Source organism: Salmo salar, chromosome ssa07, assembly GCF_905237065.1.
Source record: "Salmo salar chromosome ssa07, Ssal_v3.1, whole genome shotgun sequence".
Lineage (NCBI taxonomy): Eukaryota > Metazoa > Chordata > Actinopteri > Salmoniformes > Salmonidae > Salmo > Salmo salar.
Window position 1 is genome coordinate 39,674,146 of NC_059448.1, and position 26,207 is coordinate 39,700,352.

The 26,207-nt window shown below is 46.9% G+C and overlaps 1 protein-coding gene across 2 annotated transcripts in view; it reads left to right on the top strand.

The window, feature by feature from the left end:
* Positions 1-26,207, top strand: part of LOC106609203 (metabotropic glutamate receptor 8) — a 264,733-nt gene that overhangs the window by 210,191 nt on the left and 28,335 nt on the right. For both annotated transcript variants that reach the window (XM_045721976.1, XM_045721975.1), the window contains exons 7-9: positions 473-673; positions 17,350-17,489; positions 19,507-20,442. In XM_045721976.1, the coding sequence (XP_045577932.1) occupies positions 473-673; positions 17,350-17,489; positions 19,507-20,442 (1,277 nt within the window). The remainder of the gene's footprint in view (positions 1-472; positions 674-17,349; positions 17,490-19,506; positions 20,443-26,207) is intronic.

A 26,207-nucleotide genomic window follows, 5' to 3' on the forward strand; every position in this document is an offset into this window, starting at 1 on the left:
TCAATAAAAATGAGTTGCTTCGGAAAATCCACCCTTTTTCCATTTTCTGTTGCAGTTCCAGTTTAATAACTTTGATCAAAACGGTAGAAAGGCATCATAATCAATTAGTGATTTTCATGTTTATGGATGAAGGAGTTTGTGCTTTCACCTCTTTATTAGCTAATTATGTTAATGTTGCTATCAGTTACATAAGCACATATTCAACTGCATTAGAAAGAAAGTGTGTGTGTGTGTGTGTGTGTGTGTGTGTGTGTGTGTGTGTCACTGTGTGTATGCTCAACTGAATAAAACAGCATCATCAGTACTGACAGATGTTTGTGTTTGTGCAGGAAAAGTGGGACAAAGGTCAGTGTTTTTTCTCTCACAGAAATGCCATTATAATGTAATGTTATACATTTTGCGTCTTTGACAAACAGACACTTGGATGTTTTCCTCCACAGTGTAGCTAACTGTCCATCTGTCTCTCACCCAGGTTTGGAGAAGGTTGGTCGGGACTCGAGCTACGAGCAGGAGGGGAAGGTGCAGTTTGTGATGGATGCTGTGTATGCTATGGCCCATGCCCTGCACCGGATGCACCGGGAACTCTGCCATGGATACCCAGGCCTGTGCCCAAAGATGGCCAACATCGACGGCAAGGAACTACTCAGCCATATCAGAGCTGTCAACTTTAATGGTAAGTAGAGCGCGAACGCGCACACACACACACGTACTGTACACTCACACACACTGCTCAGCCACATCCTCAACATCAACTTCAACTTCGAGTCACACACACCACTCCCTCATCATACCCACTGTCTCCATGCTTCCTTTCGCTTTCTCCCCACTCCTTATCAGAGGACATCTTGAACATGCGTTAAGCTTTGATTACAGGGGTACTGTAGTCCATGAAGTAGTTAGTGAAATTATATGCTTTTTGCCCCATTTTGTTTCCCCCTAGTGTCCTCTATGAGCCATGATCCATCCTCTCTGGGAGCACTCCTCCACAGAGTGCGTAGGGTTACACATGCTATTCCTTCTCGGTGATAGTTCCCTTTACTGGCTCTCACAGAAATAGTTAATACTATTACTACTAATACTACTGCTCTCTTCATATTTCTCTACTAATTATCTTGACTTATCCTGCTTCCTTTACCTGCTAATGGCATACGACATGAATCTGTTCTCTACCTTGTTATGTGCACATCGTTTTCTATATAGTGCATTCGGAAAGTATTCGGACCCCATTTTGTTGCGTTACGGCATTATTCTAAAATGGATTAAATCGTTTTTCTCCCCTCATCAATCTACACACAATACCCCATAATGACAAAGCAAAAACAGGTTTGTAGACATTTTGCAAATGTATTACAAATAAAAAGCTGAAATATCATATTTGCATTAGTATTCAGACCCTTTGTTGAAGTACCTTTGGCAGCGTTTACAGCCTCAAGGCTTCTTGGGTATGACGCTACAAGCTTGGCACACCTGTATTAGTGGAGTTTCTCCCATTCTTCTCTGCAGATCATCTCAAGCTCTGTCAGGTTGGATGGGGAGCGTCGCTGCACAGCTATTTTCAGGTCTCTCCAGAGATGTTCGCTCGGATTCAAGCTCTGGCTGGGCCACTCAAGGACCTTCAGATACTTGTCCCGAAGCCACTCCTGCGTTGTCTTGGTTGTGTGCTTAGGGTTGTAGTCCTGTTGGAAGGTGGACCTTCACCCCAGTCTGAGGTCCTGAGCACTGTGGAGCAGGTTTTCATCAAGGATCTCTCTGTACTTTGCTCTGTTAATCTTTCTCTCAATCCTTATGAATCTCTCAGTCCATGCTGCTGCCACCACCATGCTTCACCGTGGTGCCTGGTTTCCTCCAGACGTAACGCTTGTCATGCAGGCCAAATAGTTCAATCTTGGTTTCATCAGACCAGAGAATCTTGTTTTTCATGGTCTGTGAGTCTTTTAGGTGCCTTTTGGCAAATTCCATGTAGGCTGTCATGTGCCTTTTACTGAGGAGTGGCTTCCGTCACGCCACACTACCATAAAGGCCTGATAGGTGGAGAGCTGCAGAAATGGTTGTCCTTCTGGAAGGTTCTCCCATCTCCACAGAGGAACTCTGGAGCTCTGTCAGAGTGACTATCGGGTTCTGGGTCACCTCCCTGCCCATGGCCCTTGTCCCCCGATTGCTCAATTTGGCCAGGCGGCCAACTCTAGGAAGAGTCTTGGTGGTTCTAACCTTCTTCCATTTAAGAATGATGGAGGCTACTGTGTTCTTGGGGATCTGAACTACATAACATACAGTGCATTCGGAAAGTATTCAGACCCCTTAACTTTTTCCACATTTTGTTAAGTACAGCCTTATTAAAAAATGTATTAAATTAAACATTTTCCTCATTAATCTACACACAATAACCCATGATGACAAAGCAAAAAAAAGTGGGAAAAAATTGAATGTATGAAAAAATGTAAAACTGAAATACCTTATTTAGGTAAGTAGTATTCAAACCCTTTGCTATGAGACTAGAAATGGAGCTCAGGGGCATCCTGTTTCCATTGATCATCCTTGAGATGTTTCTACAACTTGATTGGCGTCCACCTGTGGTAAATTCAATTGATTGGACAGAATTTGGAAAGGCACACACCTGTCTATATAAGGTTCCACAGTTGACAGTGCATGTCAGAGGGGACAATAAAAGTCAACTCTAAACTGTGCAGTTTTGTCACACAACACAATGCCACAGATATCTCAAGTTTTGTCCAACAGAGCTGTTGCCAGAGAACTGAATGTTAATTTCTCTACCATAAGCCGCCTCCAACGTCGTTTTAGAGAATTTGGCAGTACGTCCAATCGGACTCACAACCGCAGACCACGTGTAACCACGCCACATCCGGCTTCTTCACCTGCGGTATTATCTGAGGCCAGCTACCCGGACAGCTGATGAAACTGAGTATTTCTGTCTGTAATAAAACTCTTTTGTGTGGAAAAAACGAATTCTGAATGGCTGGGCCAGCTCCCCAGTGGGTGGGCCTGGCTCCCAAGTTGGTGCCCTCGCAAGCCTTCCCATGGCTGCGCCCCTGCCCAGTCATTTGAAATCCATAGATTAGGGCCAAATGAGTTTATTTCAATTGACTGATTTCTTCATACAGTATCAACTGTAACTCAGTAAAATCGTTGACATTGTTGCATGTTGGGCTTATATATATTTTTCAGCATAGTACAGCACCTGCAACTTCTCGCTGAGGGTTTGGATCTCTTGGCAGTGATAGCTAAGATATTGAGCTGATAACACAAGGTTGCTGGTTCAAGTCCTACTATGGCCATTCTAGCCCCGATGAATACTAAAGCCACTGGTAACATAGTACTTCACCACCATTTTAGACAGTAACCTCCCTTAATAGAGCTAAATGTCACTGCCCACTTGACTGAGATGAATGTAGAAGGGCACAGAGCAGAAAGCAGGCCTGACAAACTGCACTTTACCAGACTACTTACTAGAGATCAGTAAATCTTCTCTCTATTGACTGCTGCTGGTTTTTCAATGCCGAGAGGCACAAGATGAATTGCCGTAGGGCTGTTGATGTTGTTACATCTAGTATCTCGTCTTCAACAAGCCCGGGGATACTCGACGGGATGCTTTCAAGCTAACTACACAGAGAAGCAGCAGGTTGTGTTGGTATCGATTTCTGCCCCTCTGGAGTTCAACAGGAGGTTAATAGTAATGATACCAGAGGAGGGAATGTGTTTTCTGCTGGGGACTGATCATGTTGTAGACTCGTGTTGTTTTGTGTTGTTCAGCTACAGCCTCTTATAGCACATCATGTCTGGCATACAGTAGCAAGTTTAGGGCTGTTATTGGATAATGTTACATATGTTTGTGTGTGTGTGTGTGTGTGTGTGTGTGTGTGTGTGTGTTCGTGAGCGAGCGAGCGAGCGAGAGACGGAAAGATGAGACTTTAAGTCAGTTGTACGTCAGCAGAGCGCACTTCTATTCAAATCAAGTCAAATCTTATTTGTCGTCACATGCGCCGAATACAACAGTGAAATGCGCCGAATTCACATGCGCCGAATTCACCTTACAGTGAAATGCTGAATACAACAGGTGTAGACCTCACATGAAATGCTGACTTACAAGCCCTTAACCAACAATGCAGTTAAAAATAATAATAAATACCTTGTAAAAAATATTATTAAAGAGCAGCAGTAAAATAACAGTGGCGAGGCTATATACGGGGTGTACCGGTACAGAGTCAATGTGCGGGGGCACCGGTTAGTCAAGGTAATTGAGGTAATATGTACATGTAGGTAGAGTTATTAAAGTGACTATGCATAGATAATAAAAGAGAGTAGCAGCACCTTAGATGGGGGGGGAGGCAAATAGTCTGGGTAGCCATTTGATTAGATGTTCAGGAGTCTTATGCCTTGGTGGTAGAATCTGTTTAGAAGCCTCTTAGACCAAGACTTGGCGCACCGGTACCGCTTGCCATGCGGTAGCAGAGAGAACAGTCTATGACTAGGGTCATATTCCTTGTTGTAGTTTAGTATGCAGCTCATCTGCACCCGTTAGGAGGGCATTGAGTCGGACCATCCACAGTGCCCTTGACATGCGAGGGGGGGCCAGGGATCCATACCAATCAAATGCAACTTAGAGGAGCTGTGCTGATCTGATAGGCCACAATCCCCTTGCTTACCGAAACAGGCGGAAAATCAATCCAGCGAGAGGAAGAGCCTAATTCAGTAGTGAGGTTTCAGAACAATCTAGGGAAAACACACACCAGGCGTGGAGATATCTCATGCACACACACACGCACACACACACACACACACACACACACACACACACACACACACACACACACACACACACACACACACACACACACACACACACACACACACACACACACACACACACACACACACACACACCGGTGCACTTATTAATGATCCTTCCCCACCGAACCCTGCCAGAAGATCTAACCTTTCTCAGCAGCATGAGATTGGACACTTGGATGACCCCTCCACTGACCCCCAGTGTGTGTGTATATCCCTCCTTCCCTACAGTGTTCAGGTGTTATCGATGTGCTCTCTGACTCCGACAGAAACTCATGCTGATGAAGAGAGCACCTTCCCGCTCACACACTTCCTAGCTCTATCCCTCCCTTTCTTTCCCTTCCCTCCTTCTCTCTGCCCCACTCCCCACTCCCTCTCTCCTTTATCTTCTCATTATCTCTCATTCTCCTTCTCTTTTCTCTCTCCTTTTTTCCCCGACTTCTCTCTCTCCATCTGTCTCTCCCTCCCTCCATCTCTCCACTTCTCCCCTCTCCCTACCTATCTCTCTTGTTTTCCCTCTCATACACACACCCAGACACACATGCACACCCAGATGGTGGTGCATTGCAGATCCAGGGGAACGAAGACAATAAGGAACAGTGCCTGTAGCAGCAATCACACGCTACACCGTGCAGACTGCATCTGATACCGGTTCTCCTGTTCTGTTCAGCTTGAGTCTCTACACCCTCTATTGTCTCCACAGTCATCTAAAGGACATTCTGGTTCGGTCCCAAATGGCACCCTATTCCCTATATAGTGCGCTCCCTGTAAAGTAGTGCACCATTAAGGGAATAGGGTGTCATTTGGGACGTGCGCTTTGTCACATGTCGAGCACTTACTTATTAATAAGCAGCCCACTTCAGACGTTGTGTTATCACTTGATTCTATCTAGAGGCCGTTGGATGGGTTTGCATAGTGTAGGCATGCTGCGGATATTTCCTTTTTTCTTAGACCAAAAAGATGATACTTCAGATTTGGGTCAATGATGACGATGTTTTCCCTTTTGTGTAGCTCTTTTCTGTTTCTCTCACCTTTTTTTGTCCTGGTCCATCATCAGTCATCACCATGGAGGGATTGACTCAGAATGCAAGCAAGATATCAAACAGACTAGTGTCTCTTTCGTCATCTCAACTCCGAGTCCCTCTCTTATCTAGAACATCCTGTTCTGTTGTTGCCTACCAACAACATCCCCTCTAGTACTGTAAGTCATTGTGACAACGCTCTGTAAAGTAACACATTTAGGGACCTATTATTGGCCGAGAAAATCTCATTTCAGTTGCTGTCGGGCTATTGTGACTCAGTTTTCAATGAGCAGCTGAAGTAAATGTAGAAAAATAGCCACAACAAGTCTTTGTACACTTTGTAGGACAGATATCAAAAGTCATCGTTATGTCTTAATTGGTCTCTCATATGAAGGAAGTAACGTACAGATGCAGCTTCTGAGGACCAGTGTGTCCCACCACTTCTGCTCTGATGAATATGATAGTCTAGGGCTACGTCCCAAATGGGACAATATAGTGCACAGGCCCTGGTCAAAAGTAGTGCACTATATAGGGAATAGGGTTCCATTTGGGACGCACCCTAGTGGTCCAGTTTATACACTGCCTGTAGAGTGTGTTACAGGAACTAGGTCTGTTACTAGGTCTGCTCCTGGACAGGGACAATTTTGTCATGTAAAAACTGATGCACCAGCCCTAACGCCAGGTTCAGCAACTTACCTGTCTTGTAACCAAGACTAAGGAGATGATTGTGGACTACAGGAAAAGGAGGACCAACCACAGCCCCCATTCTCATCGACGGGGCTGTGGTGGAGCAGGTCGAGAGCTTCAAGTTCCTTGGTGTCCACATCACCAACAAACTAACATGGTCCAAACACACCAAGACAGTTGTGAAGAGGGCACGACAAAGCCTATTCCCCCTCCAGGAAACTAAAAAGATTTGACATGGGTCCTCAGATCCTCAAAAGGTTCTACAGCTGCAACATCGAGAGCATCCTGACTGGTTTGGTACGGCAATTGCTCGGGCCTCCGACCGCAAGGCACTACAGAGGGTAGTGCGTACGGCCGAGCACTTCACTGGGGCTAAGCTGCCTGCCATCCAGGACCTCTACACCAGGTGGTGTCCGAGGAAGGCCCTAAAAATTGTCAAAGACCCCCTCCACCCCAGTCATAGACTGTTCTCTCTACTATCGCAGGGCAAGCGGTACAAAAAGGCTTCTCAACAGTTTTTACCACCAAGCCATAAGACATCTGAACAGGTAATCAAATGGCTACCCTTGACTATTTGCATTGTGTTCCACACCCAACCCCTCTTTTACGCTGCTGCTACTCTCTGTTTATCATATATACATAGTCACTTTAACTATACATTCATGTACATACTACCTCAATTGGCCCGACCAACATTGGCTAACCGGGCTATCTGCACTGTGTCCCTCCACCCACCACCCGCCAACCCCTCTTTTACGCTACTGCTACTCTCTTATCATATATGCATAGTCACTTTAACCATATCTACATGTACATACTACCTCAATCAGCCCGACTAACCAGTGCCTGTATATAGCCTCACTACTGTTATAGCCTCTCTACTGTATATAGCCTCTACTGTTATTTTTCAGTCTTTTTTACTATTGTTTTTATTTATTTACTTACCTATTGTTCACCTAATACCTTTTTTTGCACTGTTGGTTAGAGCCTGTAAGTTAGCATTTCACTGTAAGATCTACACCTGTTGTATTCGGCGCACGTGACAAATAAACTTTGATTTGATTTGATATATCAGCTCACTTGCGCACCGATGGGCAGGATGGAAATATTTGAGGGTTGTCCTTAAAAACACGATCCAAAGTGCTAATTTTAGGCAGCACCGATGGGGATATTTAAGACCAACCAAAAGCTGGTTTTAGCGTTCTTGGCACAAATTTTGACAGCAGAAACGCAGCCTATCCAGCCGTAACGCAACCTACCCATATGCGCATGGAACAAGAGTAGCCTAATGTGCTATTGGTACCTGAATACTTCGTATTTAGAAACATACATTCCTCCCCCCACATTTTTTTGTTTTTATTTGATGAAAAACCAATCATAGCCTCCCCTTCTCTCAATTAAGGATTTTTCTGTCTGCCCGATGCAATCGCGAAGTAGTCAAGACTGTCGATAAAATACAGGTCCCATTTCGGACGTGCGTAAAAGCCCCCTCCACGATGTAGGCTACTTATCCATGTCCATCATGAAACCAGAGATGAGAACCTCTGTGAATACCGGTGAACCTTGTCATTTAGAACATATCTCTAACCTGTTAAAATGGCATATTTTCCGTTTCGAATGTTTAAAAACCCAAGCCCTCCCTTAGGCCTACTGTAACGAAGGCTGGTTCAACAGCAGTGAGTGTCTTTTTTTTATCCTGCCGATTTTATGGCCTCGTTACATTTACATGTACTTATTGTTGAAATGATGGTGCCTGTAAGTGTGACATAGCCTATTTAAAACAGCCTGTTGTTTCGTTGTATTATTAGTTCTCTTTTTAAGCCTCATCAATATTGCATTGAATCTTGCTTATTGACAGTGATTGGCATGTCCATACTCAGTCATAATGCTATTGACAGTAGGCCTAGCTCCTATATCAGTGTGAATGCTATTGAAGCTATCCAATTAGAACAATGAGGACTGCAAATAGGTTCAAGTTAACGTATTTAACAAAGACGGGTCTACATTTTAACTGACTGACATTGGAATTGGAGTTGATTCCAAGGCAATAGATAAAAGACTGTAAATACACAACTTGAAGTAACCACATATTTCGCCACGGAGCACGTTCTGTTTGGCCATTGGGGGGCCAAGCCTCGACACACCCACAGCTCGTTTATTCATCAAAACCCATCCCTTTCGAGCCAACGCCAGCAAGCGCGCCGGTAATTGTGATAGTGAAAAATAGCACAAATATTTCGGACACATCCCTGAGCCTATAGCGTTACCACCTGCGCTTAGATGTACCATTGTGTTAGGTTTGTTAAAACAGAGCCCAGAGTGGTGTGACATGACACATAGTGCCTCCCACAACCCCGGTCACCTCCATTGTCCTGTATGAATCCTCGGGCGGTCTAATGAATAGCTTGATAAGGTCTTCACTCTTCACCATCACTGTTCATCTCTTCCCTTTTTTATTCCTGAAAACATTTCCAAGGTCCCCTCCTTTTCAGTCTTATGAGACACCCTAATTGTAGTTCCGTGCGTGGGAAGGAAGGAATAAAAACGCCTTACAGCCTGTACTTTCACTTTCGCACTTTGACAGAATACATTCAACTAAAACTGCAAAACCTTTTAGAAAATATGTGTTGTTTTTTTTTGACAATGGAACTTTTCAGAAAATCTCCCAAAAATCTCCAAAGGGATGGATGGAAATGTGTTATTTCTTTCTCCTCCGCACTTCCTTGTTATCCGTCAAATGAGTCATAGTGATACAAGCAGAGAGCTTTCATCCGTGTTCAGTGTTGAACATCAAGCCAATATCATCTCTATTGTTCCCAGCTATGTCTGTCTGTAGAGCGTGGTTGAATTGCATTGATGTGTTCTTATGATCCTTCATTAACTACCCTGTCCCCTGACAGTGTGGAGTGAGAATCCACCGGTTTAGCAAGGAAAGAAAACGTACACAAAGGTCTGCTACACTTCTACTTTAGAACACTGGTGACGATATATAGACTGTATTGATCCAACTACTAACCCTCGTGGTAGTGCTACGAATCTTATCATCCTGTATAACAACATTTTATCCTCGTCCACAAAGCACCGGACGAAGAACAAAGAAGTCGGTCAGAGAAAGAGAACAATATCCACTCACTTTTTCCTACTCTACCAAAAAGTTATTTATTGAGCTAGTGCCAGCTTCTATATTTCGACCATACTGGGGTCTTGGTCGGGGCCACCCTACACGAGGCTCTCCATTACCCTTCTATGGAGAGGGCAGAAGAGCCAAAACAATTGGGCCCTTAGCCGGGGAGTCAGTATGTGTGTGTGTGAGTGAGTGTGTGAGTGTGTGTGTGTGTGTGTGTGTGTGTGTGTGTGAGAGAGAGAGAGAGAGAGAACTAAAGACTCCAATTCCTTCTCTGTGCTTTGTCCCCGTATTACCAGTATTACACAACATCAAACTGTGGATGAGCCACCGGAGGGCTGGACAGGGGAGACGGATGAGACTTAACTGGAAGGTTGCGTCATTTGCTGCTGCCGCTCGCAGAAAGGATGCGCCAGTACCTCTCTGTGTGTGTCCGTGTGTGTGCGCAGTCTACCGCCGTCCCCACTCTCAACGTTAAAAGAGCAATCAATACCTGGAGATAAGTTCAATAAGCCGGAAATCTCAGACAGCTGTTTCGGCGACTTAAGACATCTCTCTCTGTCTGCCGCATGCCTGCCAGGCCGCCAAACACTGAAAAGTTCCTCAGCCCAGGTGACCAGAAGCTATCAGATAGCCATTGGAGGATTAATAGAACGTTAAGCCTTGCGGTGTTGGCGGTGATTGTACATGCATCATTTTATTCACTCTAATGCAGGTTAAAATGCTGGCATTAGACTAACTGACAACACCAGGTTTATGGACCTGCAGATCTCTCTCTCCTCTGCCATAGTAACACCATAATGAAATCCATTAGGCCTTAGTGGAGACAAAGGAGTTTTTGAGGGAGTTTATCTGTCTGCCGTGTTGGTTTGTTGAGAAATTGCATTGCCTCAATAGCCTATGAGAGTTGTGTTGTGTGTGTGTGTGTGTGTGTGTGTGTGTGTGTGTGTGTGTGTGTCTGCTAAAGTCGGTGAACAGAGGAGGTATATCTGCTATGGCAGCTGGTCTCTCTAGCCTCCTGGATACATGCTGCTGCCTTCTCTCTTTCATTATGCACACTAACAATGCTGCTCCCTCCCTCCCTCCCTCCCTCCCTACTCCTCTTTCTTTCTTTCCCTCTCTCTCTTTCTCTCTCTCTCCCTCTCTTTTGCTCCCCCCTTCCCTTCCCCCCTCCTGTCTTTCTCCCTCCCTCCCTCCCTCCCTCCCTTGCTGTGCTCTGTTCTAAGGAAGATAAAGTATTTTGATTATTTTGAGAGGAAAGAGAGGACGAGGAGAAGTCAACAGGAACGGGAGGCTTTTGTCAAGATCAGACTGAGGGCCACTTAGTTTGGAGCCCCTCCAAAAAAAAGGTGTTTCCTTCAGCGACAGTGTCTCATAACTCAGTGATGAAATGTCTTCCCTTGGCCTAATGATAGTAGGGCTTAGAGAAGCAGTGGGAAGGAGGGTATTAGAGGTTTGGATGGTTTTGAAACTTGTCTGAACCGCTAATGACCAACTAGGACAATAATAATAAAAAAAAAAGAATGGCGAATTATCAAGTCTCAGACCAACTGGCAAATCTGTCACGGTTGTCGTCGGTGAATGAGGACCAAAACGCAGCAGGTACGTGAATGCTCATCTTGATTTTTAATTACTCTCAAAATGAACATACAAAAATAACAAACACGAAAAACGAACGACAATAACAGTCTGACTAGGCACACGGCTAAGCACAGAACAATCACCCACAAATAACACATACAAACACACCCTAATATATGGGACTCTCAATCAAAGGCAGATAGACAACACCTGCCTTCAACTGAGAGTCCCAACCCCAATCAACCAAACATAGAAACACACACACTAGACTAACCATAGAATTAACTAAACAAACCAAAACCCGTAAATACTAAATCAAACACCCTTTACACAAACACACCACCCCGAACCACATAAAACAAATACCCCCTGCCACGCCCTGACCAAACTACAAAACAATTAACCTTATATACTGGCCAGGACGTGACAGTACCCCCCCCTTAAAGGTGCTACCCCAGAAGCACCTTAACAAAAAATAACCCCAAGCAACACCAACAAAAAGTCCCCTTTTCTAAAGGGAGGGAAGGGAGGGTGGCTGCCGTCAACGACGGCACTGTGCGACACCCCCCCTCCCCAACCCACCTATTTCTGGAGGTGGCTCTGGTTCCGGCCGTTCCAGGCTGTCGGGCCACTCTGGCATCGCCGAGGGGCAGTCGGGCCAGTCTGGCATCGCCGGGGGACAGTCTGGGCAGTCTGGCAGTTCGGGACAGTCTGGGCAGTCTGGCAGTTCGGGACAGTCTGGCCAGTCTGGCAATTCGGGACAGTCTGGCCAGTCTGGCAATTCGGGACAGTCTGGCCAGTCTGGCAATTCGGGACAGTCTGGCCACTCGGGCCACTCCGGCAGTTCAGGGCAGTCTGGCCACTCCGGCAGTTCAGGGCAGTCTGGCCACTCCGGCAGTTCAGGGCAGTCTGGCTACTCCGGCAGTTCAGGGCAGTCTGGCCACTCCGGCAGTTCAGCGCAGTCTGGCCACTCCGGCAGTTCAGCGCAGTCTGGCCACTCCGGCAGTTCAGCGCAGTCTGGCCACTCCGGCAGTTCAGCGCAGTCTGGCCACTCCGGCAGTTCAGCGCAGTCTGGCCACTCCGGCAGTTCAGCGCAGTCTGGCCACTCTGGCAGTTCAGCGCAGTCTGACCTCTCTGGCGACTGTTGACTGGCGGGCAGCTCTGGCGACTGTTGACTGGCGGGCAGCTCTGATGATGACTGTTGACTGGCGGGCAGCTCTGATGATGACTGTTGACTGGCGGGCAGCTCTGATGATGACTGTTGACTGGCGGGCAGCTCTGATGATGACTGTTGACTGGCGGGCAGCTCTGATGATGACTGTTGACTGGCGGGCTGACGCACTATAATCCTGGTGCGTGGTGCTGGTACCGGATATACCAGCTTATGAACACGCACCTCCAGGCTAGTGCGGGGAGCGGGAACAGGACGAGTCGGACTGGGTTGACGCACTTCCGGGTCCGCACGAGAGACAGGAGCTGGAAACCCAGGGCTATGGAGGCGCACAGTCGGTCTAGATCTTACCTCCTGCACAACCCGCCTTGGCTGGATGGAACTAGTAACCCTGTACGAGCGGGGTGCTCGTACAGGGCAGACTGGGCTGTGCAGGGGCCTGATGGTAGCCGTGCGTAGAGCGGGAGTTGGGTAGCCTGGTCCTCGGAGGCGTACCGGCGACCAGATGCGCTGCGCAGGCATCCTCCTACCAGGCTGGATGCCCGCTCTAGCACGGCACCTGCGAGGGGCTGGAATAACGCGCACCGGACTGTGCGTGCGTATGGGTGAGATAGTGCGCTCCTCAGCGAAACATAGCGCTCTCCACCCCATACGCTCCTCCATATAACCACGGGTAGCTGGCTTCCGGCTCTTCTTACGCCTAGCCAAACTACCCGTGTGCCCCCCCAAAATTTTTTATTGGGGGTGCCTCTCGTGCATCTCCTTCAGCGCGTCCACTCTGGCCTCGTACCACCGCCTCTCTGCCTTGGCTGCCTCAATTTCCCACTGCGGGCAGCGATAATCCCCAGCCTGATGCCAGGGTCCGGCCCCGTCCAGAACTTCCTCCCAAGTCCACTTCTCCCGCCAGTCCAACTCGAACTCCGTCTGCTCCTTCCTCTGCTGCTTGGTCCTTTGGTGGTGAGTGATTCTGTCACGGTTGTCGTCGGTGAATGAGGACCAAAACGCAGCAGGTACGTGAATGCTCATCTTGATTTTTAATTACTCTCAAAATGAACATACAGTCTGACTAGGCACACGGCTAAGCACAGAACAATCACCCACAAATAACACATACAAACACACCCTAATATATGGGACTCTCAATCAAAGGCAGATAGACAACACCTGCCTTCAACTGAGAGTCCCAACCCCAATCAACCAAACATAGAAACACACACACTAGACTAACCATAGAATTAACTAAACATAAACCATAACCCGGAAATACTAAATCAAACACCCTTTACACAAACACACCACCCCGAACCACATAAAACAAATACCCCCTGCCACGCCCTGACCAAACTACAAAACAATTAACCTTATATATTGGCCAGGACGTGACAAAATCTAAAGTATCCAAAGCATTCAGAGATCATGGGGCCAAAACATCTTCGGTTGACATGAGGACTCTTGATGTTGAGTTTAGAAGAAAAAAAACCAGCATCTTTTCATTTCATCCATTATTTCATTAGCCAACTCACCCGCCCACCTCTAAGCTCCAATGGCTACACAGCCTCTGCTCCCTTCCACTGTGAAACACAACAAAAGGCTGGCTCTGGCTTCTACTTCCACATCCTGATAAACTATGTGTCACAGCTTTCTGGCAGTTTAATAATCATTATAATCAGCTGCCTTGTTGAGCCAAGAAGCACTAATCTCATTATAAACCCTGTGGATATTGTCCCTCTCCATATTAACTGCATGGAACTGCTACCCACATGACGACTGCAGGGTGGATGGAGGGTTAGGGTACAGCGAAGAAAGGCTCCTGTATGCCAGAAGCATGTAAGTAATGGATCATGATCAAGTGAATTATTAGGCTAACGCGGATGTCTTATAGGAGAGAAGAGGGAGGTGGATGGGAGGGAGAGAGAGAGAGAGGGCGATAAAGAAGAGATACATGTGAAGACGAGATAAAGACAGGGAGAGAGCTGTGAGATAAAAAAAAGAGAGATAAAGAACAAGAGAGAATGAGGGAGGATCAACAGTAAATGTTTAGGAGGAGGTGGGAGTTGAGTTATTATTATCGCACAGATGTCGAGTTTCCTCATCTGCCAGGTAAAGCCTCCCCAGAGGTAACCGTTTAGTGTGGGATAGACGGATGGAGGAAAAATGGAGAGAAGGATGGGGAGAAGACATGTCCTCATTTCTGGGGGCCTGTGTGTGCCCGCTTTAGTGCGTTAATGCGTTTGTGTGTGTGTGTGTGTGCGTTCCTGCGTGCGTGTACCTACGTGCATGTGTGTGTGTTGTCTCCCCCATTAGCAGTATAGATGTATGGCCCACACTGCTGGGCGCTGGCAGCCATACCACTCAGCCACTCTCTCAGCTCCTTCCTCCACGTTATGTTTTATTCATCTGGGTTGCAGGGTGGTTTCTACATCAGGTCTATCACAACACTCCCTGTTCTCTGTTTCTGTCACGATTGGGAGTGGGGAGTCTTTTGAAGCCTGCAACGGTCATTCAGCCACAACGCTCTCTCCTTTCCTGTACTCTCCCCCATCAGAGATTTTACCCAGCCTAAAACTCTCTCTCTCTCTCTCTTTCTCTCTGGGATCCACAGGGAAGAGCTGTTGGCAGGGTATGCCGTGTTTATCTCAGATTAGGAGGATGTTGCCTGTAGATACTGATCTCTCTCCCCTTAATGGTTTAGGTTAGGATTAGGGGAGAGTAAGCGGATCCTAAACCTGTGCCTTGTAACTGTATCTTCAGAGGTTTGTCTCCCTGCCTTTTAGTAGGAGTATAACTTACCTAGAATCCATTCTCTCTACCCACAAACTGCACGGCAGAAAGCCAACCTCATCTCAGACCAAACATAAGCCCTAGTGTCTGAATGGAGGAGATCAGGTTCAAACAACAGTCTTCGATCTGAAATGCCCTACTCCCTACATCAGTCTCATCTCACCATTGCACACCACTAGCTGAAGACCTGTGTGTCGATTAAAGGGCCTCTAACCCCATTCTCCTTTGGGGGGTGATAGGGTGCATGTGTCTGGTCGTGTGAGATGTACTGAAAAGAACAATGAGGGTGAGGTCGATGAACAGACTTTGTGGTGCTGGTAGGCTCGTCCAGTTCAATGGTTGTTAGGGCTACCCACTGAGGGGTGAGTTTGAGGTTTGTCATGTTTGTGTGTGTGTATGTTGTGGTAAAGAAGGTTAAATGTGGTTGCTTACACTGACACAGTAAATGTCATGGCTAACGATGCAGAATAGTGTGAAATTTAAATGTCTATCTCCATGTTGGAACCATGCTTCACTGAATTGTACTGCTGTGCTTGAATTGCCCTTATAAGGGACATACTGAACAATTATATTAGTCAGCTTGCTTGTATCCAGTAATTGTCATCAGGAGTAGCTAATATGGCTTGGGACAGGCTGTTTCCGGAGATGACGTGAGTGTGAAGATGTGTTGGTGTGTGTCTATGGGCATTTGCGTGCATTTAAGTGTGTGTGTATGTGTGTGTCTGTGCATGTGTGTGTGTGTGTACGTTTGTGCATGCGTGCGTGTGCAACTTGCATCAGTCGTGTCTGCAGAATCGGCCTCATTGGTTGGGCAGGGAACAGTGAGCAGTATTGGGACGTATATTAACCCCAATTTGACAGGCAGAAATCATTTCCTGAGGCTGTGCCATGATTCATTTCCACACCGATGAGATGGAGTCCGCTCCCATTTGCAATGCATGTTGCCCCCGCTGTGCAAAGCGAGGGATGCACGGAGAAGAGGGGAGAAGAGAAAGAGAAGAAGACGAGAAGAAGTCGTGCCCACTCACTGTTCTGCTTCCCTGCAGCATCAACCAGAGGGCTATCTTACTGGACTCACGTGTTTGTGTGTGTGTGTGTGTGTGTGTGTGTGTGTGTGTGTGTGTGTGTGTGTGTGTGTGCACCCTTCTCCCTATGCAGTGCACTACTTTGGACCAAAGCCAAATGACGCCCTGTGTAGTCCTGATTTTATAGGGAGCTGTGTTGCACTACAAGCCATTACAACTTTTAGCCTGGGTGCCAGATTTTTAACTTGTTTTTGTTTAATTTTCTTGTCATAAATTCTGTCAAAGACAAAAACTAGACAAATGAGTCAACAACCAGTCTGGACAATTCTTTCTCTGTACTAATGATGTAAGGCAGGAGGAGACAGACGAACAGATAGGCAGACATGGGCGAACGGCGGCGTCTAGTGTCTTTGAGTTGTGGCAGGCGTGTGTGTGTGTGTGTGTGTGTGTGTGTGTGTGTGTCTGTGTGTGTGTGTGTGTCTGTGTGTGTGTGTGTGTGTGTGTGTGTGTGTGTGTGTGTCTGTGTGTGTGAGTAGCGTCGGTCCAGGCGGCTGTGTGGAGGCAGATTAAAGATAGAGAGATAATGGGCTACCCAGAGTCCACTGGAAATCTTCTCATTCATTATCGCTTGGGGATGTACAGAGAGAGAGAGAGAGAGAGAGAGAAAATACAGATATGATAGATCCACCGTTGCCATGACGCACAGCTTTCTGTAGGAATGTCAGTAATGCACACCTCTTTTAAGATTTATATTTGTAATTACGTTACTGCTTTGATGGGCCAGATTCTCCACCCGCTCTGCCGCCGCGCTGAAATATTGGAATTTCAAAGCTTCATAAGAGGAGAGAGAACCAGTGAGAGAAAGGGAGAGGGAGAGGCTGTTTGCACACACACACACACACACACACTCATACAGACACACACATATGTGTGACACCTGAGCCCGAGACTACTGAATGAACTTCGGAAAAAGATTCCCACTTTGTAACAAACAGACCTTAAACCATAGTTACAACATACAGTGGGTAATACCCAAGCATGTGTAATTATAGTTAAGGTGTATATATAAGTTAGTCCCAAAATATTTTGTGTTGGACCAAATTGTAAGTTGGTGTGAAAATGCAGAACTCATTTTCCACCATCTCTGTCTTCCAGGAAGTGCCGGTACTCCAGTGGTGTTTAATGAGAACGGCGACGCCCCCGGACGGTACGACATCTTCCAGTACCAGAGCACCAACCGCACTACCAGAGAATACAAGGTCATAGGCACCTGGACCAACAAACTACACCTAAATGTGAGACTAACATAATAGCAATACTATCTTTTGTGATCTAGTGTTGTCATAAAGTGTCACATTCAGAGGCATTCATGCATAGCCTGGTCCCGGCGCTGTTTGTGCCGCCATGTCAACATGTTTGGCATGACAATGACCGACAAACGACTTGGCATTATAGCACAAACAGCTCTGAAATCAGGCACATTTCATAGATGTCAGCATTTGTGCAGTCTTGAAACTTTTATTCATTCGTTATCATCCAAAACGTGTTTTCGTGTCATGTTTGGGTCCCCATCTCTCCCCAATGTTTTTTTGTCCTATGATCTTACAGTACTTCTGAGTAGTATGTGTTCCTGCATGCATACAGTTACTGCTCAGTGCTTGACTTTCAATGGGCAGCTACTTGTTATTCAGCTGTTACTGATTGGAATAACCACACACACACACACACACACACACACACACACACACACACACACACACACACACACACACACACACACACACACACACACATTCAGGCCACAGGAGGAGAGATGACGGGGCTTATAGCTTAATGACTCTACATGCCTGTCTGAGATACACAGCCTTGGTAAACGAGCAATGTGTTTACACACGGTTGGGCTGTACGGTTGGGTTGTACAGTTGGGCTGTACGGTTGGGCTGTACTCTCTGAGGGATCTTTAAACCATCTGCTCTGGTCGTGCGTGCGTGTGCGTGTGTGTGGAGAGCAGTCAGGCAGCACACATATATAGCTGTACACCTACACCTTACAATGCTCAAGATCTATCTGACTTGCCTTACTTAATGCTTACCTGCACGTATCATTCACAAAGGTACAGTATAAGCGGATAAGTTCGGACTGTAGAAGCTATATTGACTGGACTCTGAAGACTTGGAGACTGGAGACTTGGCTGGGAGAAAAATGGAAGTTAGGCTCAAATGCTGATCTTCATTGTCTATTGAACTTGGCTGAATTTCTCTTGCGCATTCTCTTTGTTCTTCAATCTATTTACCTAGGCTGGACTGGGAGGCAGCAACAGCCTACTATTCCCTCTCGGCTGGCTGCTGAGAACTAGAGCCAGAATATCCCCATTCCATATACATTTTGTTTCACTTCAACATTGTTTTGAATTCAAAGTTACTAATAGGTATCCAAATAATTGAAAAAGTATCCACCCAAGTGGCGGAAGTTACTGTTTCTTCTCGGGGTAAATCTCTTCCCTTAGGACCAGTTGTGCCGGTGGACATTCGTTTCTTTCATGGCATGCTCATAATGCTTTATGGGGTAACTTTAATGAGACCTAAAGTATTTTTTTCATCAGGTAATAATTATCAATTATACCCCCCGAAAAAGTACGTGGCCAGGCTTAATGTGTTTTTGAGCGTTCATATTTCAAGCATGGCCGGCTATCGCTTTACCACAAAAAAAACAGGAAGAGATAATAGCACTGAAGGGAAATAAAACACCAAACTAAAACAACACACACGGACAGGTTTCATTTCTCCTCTGATGACTCAGTAGTTTGACCCAATATTAGTAATTGAATCTAGTTCTAGATTTCTCCCGCTCTCAGCAGGATCCCCAGCCAGCCAGTTTCCTCTAGTTCTGCTGGATCAGTACTTTGTGTGCCTGTTCAGAGATAGAGAGAGGAGCTCCGTTCCCATCACTCTGAGCTGTGTTTTAAACGGATTAATACACACGTACTGCATCAGTCTGATGCAGATGGCCAATTTGTGCCAGCTCTGATTACACCAGTTTAATTTCTATTAGATTTATGCCTAGCAGGCAGCACAAGGGAAATGATAAGAAGTTCTTCTTTGGCTAATTACTTTGTGAGTTGCCCTTTGGGAAATGTTTATGCAGGTACAAACAGTTTAACAATGGTAGGCTTTGAAGGTAGCTGTTACACAGAACTATTCTAGTCAGAACATTCTTTAGCCAGAAACAGTCTAGAACCAAAACCATTATTGAGTCCCAACCTATCTGCCCTCTAATTGGTCTCTCCTCTCTCCTGTGACCTTATGACCCCAGGTAGAGGCCATGCAGTGGCGGGCAGGCGACCCGTCCCTCCCGGCATCTGTGTGCAGCGTGCCCTGCCGGATGGGTGAGAGGAAGAAGATCGTGAAGGGCGTGCCGTGCTGCTGGCACTGTGAGCGCTGCGAGGGCTATCACTTCCAGGCCAGCGAGTTCAGCTGTGAACTGTGCCCCTACGAACAGCGCCCCGATGCCAACCGAACGGGCTGCCAGAACATCCCCATCATCAAGCTGGAGTGGCACTCTCCCTGGGCCGTCATTCCCGTCTTCATCTCAATGCTAGGCATCATCACCACCACCTTCGTTATCGTCACCTTCGTCCGCTACAACGAAACGCCTATCGTCAGGGCGTCCGGCCGTGAGATGAGCTACGTGCTGTTGACGGGCATTTTCCTGTGTTATGCAATCACCTTCCTGATGATTGCGTCACCCGATGTGGGCGTGTGTTCCTTCCGGAGGATCTTTCTGGGTCTGGGGATGTGCTTCAGCTACGCGGCCCTCCTCACCAAGACCAACCGTATCCATCGCATCTTCGAGCAAGGGAAGAAGTCCGTCAGCGCCCCCCGGTTCATCTCCCCGGCCTCCCAGCTGGCCATCACCTTCTCCCTGATCTCGGTGCAGCTCCTGGGCGTGTTTGTGTGGTTCGCGGTGGACCCGCCGCACACCTTCGTGGACTACGGCGAGCAGCGAACCCAGGACCCGGCAGCGGCTCGCGGCGTGCTGAAGTGCGACATCTCCGACCTGTCCCTGATCTGCTCCTTAGGCTACTCCATCCTACTGATGGTCACATGCACTGTTTACGCCATCAAGACCAGGGGAGTGCCGGAGACCTTCAATGAGGCCAAGCCAATTGGATTTACCATGTACACTACCTGCATAATCTGGCTGGCGTTTATCCCTATCTTCTTCGGGACAGCACAGTCTGCGGAGAGGGTGAGTGGAACAGCTTTTATAACGGTAAACACACAAACATGCAGAAAAGTGGAGGCTGTGTGTTTCTAATGAATGGATAATTTTGGATGAATGGTCTCTTTTCCATCAGTCAGCTAGTGATTTAGAATGGAGCTATGAGCTATAGTAATAGCTTAACTCTAAAGCCTCACCTCCCCATGTGAATAAGACTGGATTTTCTGTCTGAGTGACTAGAGCCAAGTCTTTGCAGGCTTTAATAAGAGGCTCATATACAGGGCTTAGGCTCTCTCGCTCACTCTCTCTCGCTCTTTCTCTCTCTCGCTCTCTATCTCTCTATCACTCTTTGTGTCGGTGTGGGTGTGTCAGACTTGACAGACTTGAGGACATTACCTCTTGCCTCGGCTCTAGGCAGTAGATTAGCAGGGTATATTCAGCCCAGCAGGGCTCTGGGAAGCTTGAGAAAACAAAAGGTAGTACCTCTGTTTAACCTCTGACCTGCTGTGTGCTGGAGGTCAGGTTTGCGCCAGCTGCACTTGGAGAATGGTACTTCCAGGTCATTTGAAAAGCTTTTCTGCACAGTGGAATTTCAGTGAATGTTCCATTGCTGTTTGGCAGAGGGTATATTTAAAATGCAACTCTCCACAACGTTAGAGACAGAGGGGAAATAGCTGGGACACTGTAAAACATTAAATACCCACAGGAGAGGAAAAGAGGGGAGGATGAGAAGAGGTCCTCATTAAAGCTCATCACTGAGTCACACCATCACTCGTTTACTGCATACTTTTAGTTCTCTTTCCTCTGTTGCCAGGCAGCTGACACACACTTGTATGGATGCCCCAATTAGCCTATAAACAAATGCTGTGTCGAGGTGAGCATTCAGCTCCACGATGATTCTGGTTGGCAAACTTTGTTTGCACTAATGTTACTGGTAAAAACACACACAGCCAGCTCGAACAGCAACATCATTCTCAGTAACGGTTACAGAAATGTTTTTACTTGCTATGATTGTGATATGTTGTTGTTTATCTACCTTAGTTGAATGCACTGACTGTAAATAAACTCAGCAAAAAAAGAAGCGTCCTCTCGCTGTCATCTACGTTTATTTTCAGCAAACTTAACATGTGTAAATATTTGTATAAACATAACAAGATTAAACAACTGAGACATAAACTGAACAAGTTCCACAGACAAGTGGAATAATGTGGAATAATGTGTCCCTGAACAAAGGCACCTGCAAGTTCCCGGACATTTCTGGGGGGAATGGCCGTAGCCCTCACCCTCCCATCCAACAGGTCCAAGACGTGCTCAATGGGATTGAGATCCGGGCTCTTCTCTGGCCATGTCAGAACACTAATATTCCTGTCTTGCAGGAAATCACGCACAGAACGAGCAATATGGCTGGTGGCATTGTCATGCTGGAGGGTCATGTCAGGATGAGCCCGCGGGAAGGGTAACACATGAGGGAGGAGGACGTCTTCCCTGTAACGCAACAAGCTCAGTCCGATGATGCTGTGACACACCGCCCCAGACCATGACGGACCCTCCACCTCCAAGTTGATCCCGCTCCAGAGTACAGGCCTCGGTGTAACGCTCATTCCTTCGACGATAAACGCGAATCTGACCATTACCCCTTGTGAGACAAAACTGCGACTCGTCAGTGAAGAGCACTTTTTGCCAGTCCTGTCTGGTCCAGCGATGGTGGGTTTGTGCCCATAGGCGACATTGTTGCCGGTGATGACTGGTGAGGACCTGCCTTACAACAGGCCTACAAGCCCTCAGTACAGCCTCTCTCAGCCTATTGCGGACAGTCTGAGCACTGATGGAGGGATTGTGCATTCCTGGTGTAACTCGGGCAGTTGTTGTTGCCATCCTGTACCTGTCGCGAAGGTGTGATGTTCAGATGTATCGATCCTGTGCAGGTGTTGTTACACGTGGTCTGCCACTGCGAGGACGATCAGCTGTCCGTCACAGGTAGCGCTGTCTGAGGCGTCTCACTGTACGGACATTGCAATTTATTGCCCTAGTCACATCTGCAGTCCTCATGCCTCCTTGCAGCATGCCTAAGGCACGTTCACGCAGATGAGCAGGGATCCTGGGCATCTTTCTTTTGGTGTTTTTAGAGTCAGTAGAAAGGCCTCTTTAGTGTCCTAAGTTTTCATAACTGTGACCTTAATTGCCTACCGTCTGTAAGCTGTCAGTGTCTTAACGACTGTTCCACAGGTGCATGTTCATTAATTGTTTATGGTTCATTGAACAAGCATGGGAAACAGTGTTTAACCTCTAGCCAAGTAGAGGAGTTACACAAGTCAGAAATAGTGATAAAATTAATCACTTACCTTTGATGATCTTCATATGATTGCACTCACAAGACTCCCATTTACTCAATAAATGTTCGTTTTGATCGGAAAAGTCCCTCTTTATATTGAAAAACCTCCGTTTTGTTCACGTGTTTTGTTCAGTAATCCACAGGCTCAAAGGCAGTCACAACAGACAGACGAAAAACCCCAAAAGTATCAATAAAGTTGGTAGAAACATGTCAAACGATGTTTATAATCAATCCTCAGGTTGTTTTTAGTCATAATAATCAATAACATTTCAACCGGACAATAGCTTCGTCAATATAAAAGGAAAACAAGAAAGGTGTGCTCTTGGTCGTGCGCATAAAAAACTTCTGGGACACTGAATGGTCCACTCATTCAAAGTAGTCTTACTCCCTCATTTTTCAGAATACAAGCCTGAAACAATTTCTAAAGACTGTTGACATCTACTGGAAGCCATAGGAAGTGCAATTTGAGTCCTAAGTCAATGGATACTGTAATGGCATTTAATGGAGAAAAAAAAAAGAATCCCACTTCCTGGATGGATTTTTCTCAGGTTTTCGCCTGCCATATCAGTTCTGTTATACTCACAGACATTATTTATACTCACAGACATTATTAGCTTCTGGGCCTGAGTAGCAGGCAGTTTACTTTGGGCACGCTTTTCATCCGGAGGTGAAAATAGTGCCCCCTACCCTAATGAAGTTAAACCCTTTACAATAAAGATCTGTGAAGTTATTTGGATTTTTACGAATGTTTCTTTGAAAGACAGGGTCCTGAAAAGGGGACGCTTATTTTTTTGCTGAGTTCAGTAAGTCACTCTGGATAAGAGTGTCTGCTAAATTACCAAATGTATATGTGAAAATGAACATACCAAAATAATACACTGGGTATTAATTATTGGCTTTATTTCGGGGCGGTGATCATTTGAATAATACTCAGCATGCTTTGCAATTGTTAATTTTACATATACGTACATTTATATTTAGTTCATTTAGCAGATGCACTTATCACACCATAGTGTCAGACTTCTGATACCAATGCAGGGTGAACAGCTATAAAAAATTGTATAAAAAAGTATTTTGTATTTTCAAAATACAGCTCTGGAAGGTATCTTGTTACAAAATACATTGGAGTGTACTCAGAAGTAATTGAAATACATATTTCAAATACATGTAACAGAAATACTGGCAATCTCTGCACACACACACACACACACACACACACACACACACACACACACACACACACAACTGCATAAATGATTTGGAGCTAAAAACAGAGCTAAAACAACTAGTGTCAGAGCTGTGATTCTGCTAATCACTTCCATGTCACTGTGCTGTGTGATGTGATGACAGAGGAAGGCTGGTAAACATTTGAATCAAATGAGGGAATTGATTTGTGGATTTTGACATGTAGAAATGTCGGGACACATAGAACGCATGAGAACAAGTTGGGTTTTGAATCTTCAATGGGTGAACGTAAAGATTCGCTCATTGAAGATGCTGCTTGTCAAAATGAGGAGGCTGATTCAGTTGAAGTGCTAATTGAAGACTGTTGTTTTGATACAGTCTGAGTAAAATGAACATGCACACGCAAACACACACATGCACCCAGGCCAGACACAGATCACTATGTCCTCAGGGGTATTTCTATTCTGATGCTTAGATTGACCGTATTGAATCGTGTTCTCAAAAAAAAAAGTAAATAGTAATCATTACCTGATCCAATATTCCTGTAAGGATCTATGTGTAGCTGGTGCAGAGGAGTCAGGCGCAGGACAGCAGAGATGAGTAAATAAAAGTAACTTTACTCAAAGTCATCAACATACAAGAGAATTACTAAGCCCACAATACGGACCACAAAACAACAAACAATCACTCACAAACAAACATGGGGAACAGAGGGTTAAATAATAAACAGGTAATTGGGTGAGTGAAACCAGGTGTCTAAGACTAAGACAAAACAAATGGAAAATGAAAAGTGGATCGGCGGTGGCTAGAAGGCCGGTGACGTCAACCGCCGAACGCCGCCCGAACAAGGAGAGGGGCCAACTTCGGCGGAAGTCGTGACAGTACCCCCCCTTGACGCGCGGCTCCAGCAGCGCGCCAGCACCGACCTTGGGGACGACCCGGAGGACGAGGCGCAGGGCGATCCGGGTGGAGACGGTGGAAATCCCGCAGCAACGAAGGGTCCAAGACATCCTCCACCGGCACCCAGCATCTCTCCTCCGGACCATATCCCTCCCACTCCACGAGGTACTGAAGGCCCCTCGCTCGACGCCTCGAGTCCAGGATGGCGGGAACAGCATACGCCGGGGCCCCCTCGATGTCCAGAGGGGGCGGAGGGACCTCCCGCACCTCAGACTCCTGGAGTGGACCAGCCACCACCGGCCTGAGGAGAGACACATGGAACGAGGGATTAATACGGTCATCTGGGGGAAGCTGTAACCTATAGCATACCTCGTTCAGTCTCCTCAGGACTTTGAATGGCCCCACAAACCGCGGACCCAGCTTGCGGAGGGGCAGGTTCCGGGTCGAGAGCCTCACTGCGGTGACGGTCGGCGCTCGCCTTCTGCTGCCTCACGGCCTGTTGCAGGTGCACATGGGCGGCGTCCCAGGTCTTCTCCGAGCGCTTAAACCATTCGTCCACCGCAGGAGCTTCGATCTGGCTCTGATGCCACGGTGCCAGAACCGGCTGATACCCCAATACGCACTGGAAAGGAGAGAGGTTAGTGGAGGAGTGGCGGAGTGAGTTTTGGGCCATCTCTGCCCAGGGGATGAACGCCGCCCACTCCCCCGGCCGGTCCTGGCAATATGACCGCAGAAACCTACCCACATCCTGGTTTACTCTCTCCACCTGCCCGTTACTTTTGGGGTGAAAGCCTGAGGTGAGGCTGACCGAGACCCCAAAACATTCCATGAACGCTCTCCAGACCCTGGACGTGAACTGGGGACCCAGAAGACGTGTGTCGACAGGGCCTCCGCAGTCTGTAGGGCTGTAGGGAGACCGGGCAAAGGGAGGAGATGGCAGGACTTACAAAACCGATCCACAACGACCAGGATTGTAGTGTTGCCCTGTGTGGGAGGAAGATCCATCAGGAAGTCCACCGACAGGTGCGACCACGGCCGTTGTGGAATGGGTAGGGGTTGTAACTTCCCTCTGGGCAGGTGCCTGGGAGCCTTGCACTGGGCGCACACCGAGCAGGAGGAAACATACATCCTCACGTCCTTGGCCAAGGTGGACCACCAGTACTTCCCAATAAGGTAACGCACCGTCCGACCGATGCCAGGGTGACCGGAGGAGGGTGACGTGTGGGCCCAATAGATCAACCGGTCAGCTGGAAGTATGGGAATATGATCCATGGACCGCTCCTCTGTGTCATACATCCGGGACAGTGCGTCTGCATTAGCATTCTGGGAATCTGGTCTGTAGGATAGAGTGAAAACAAAACGTGTAAAAAAACAT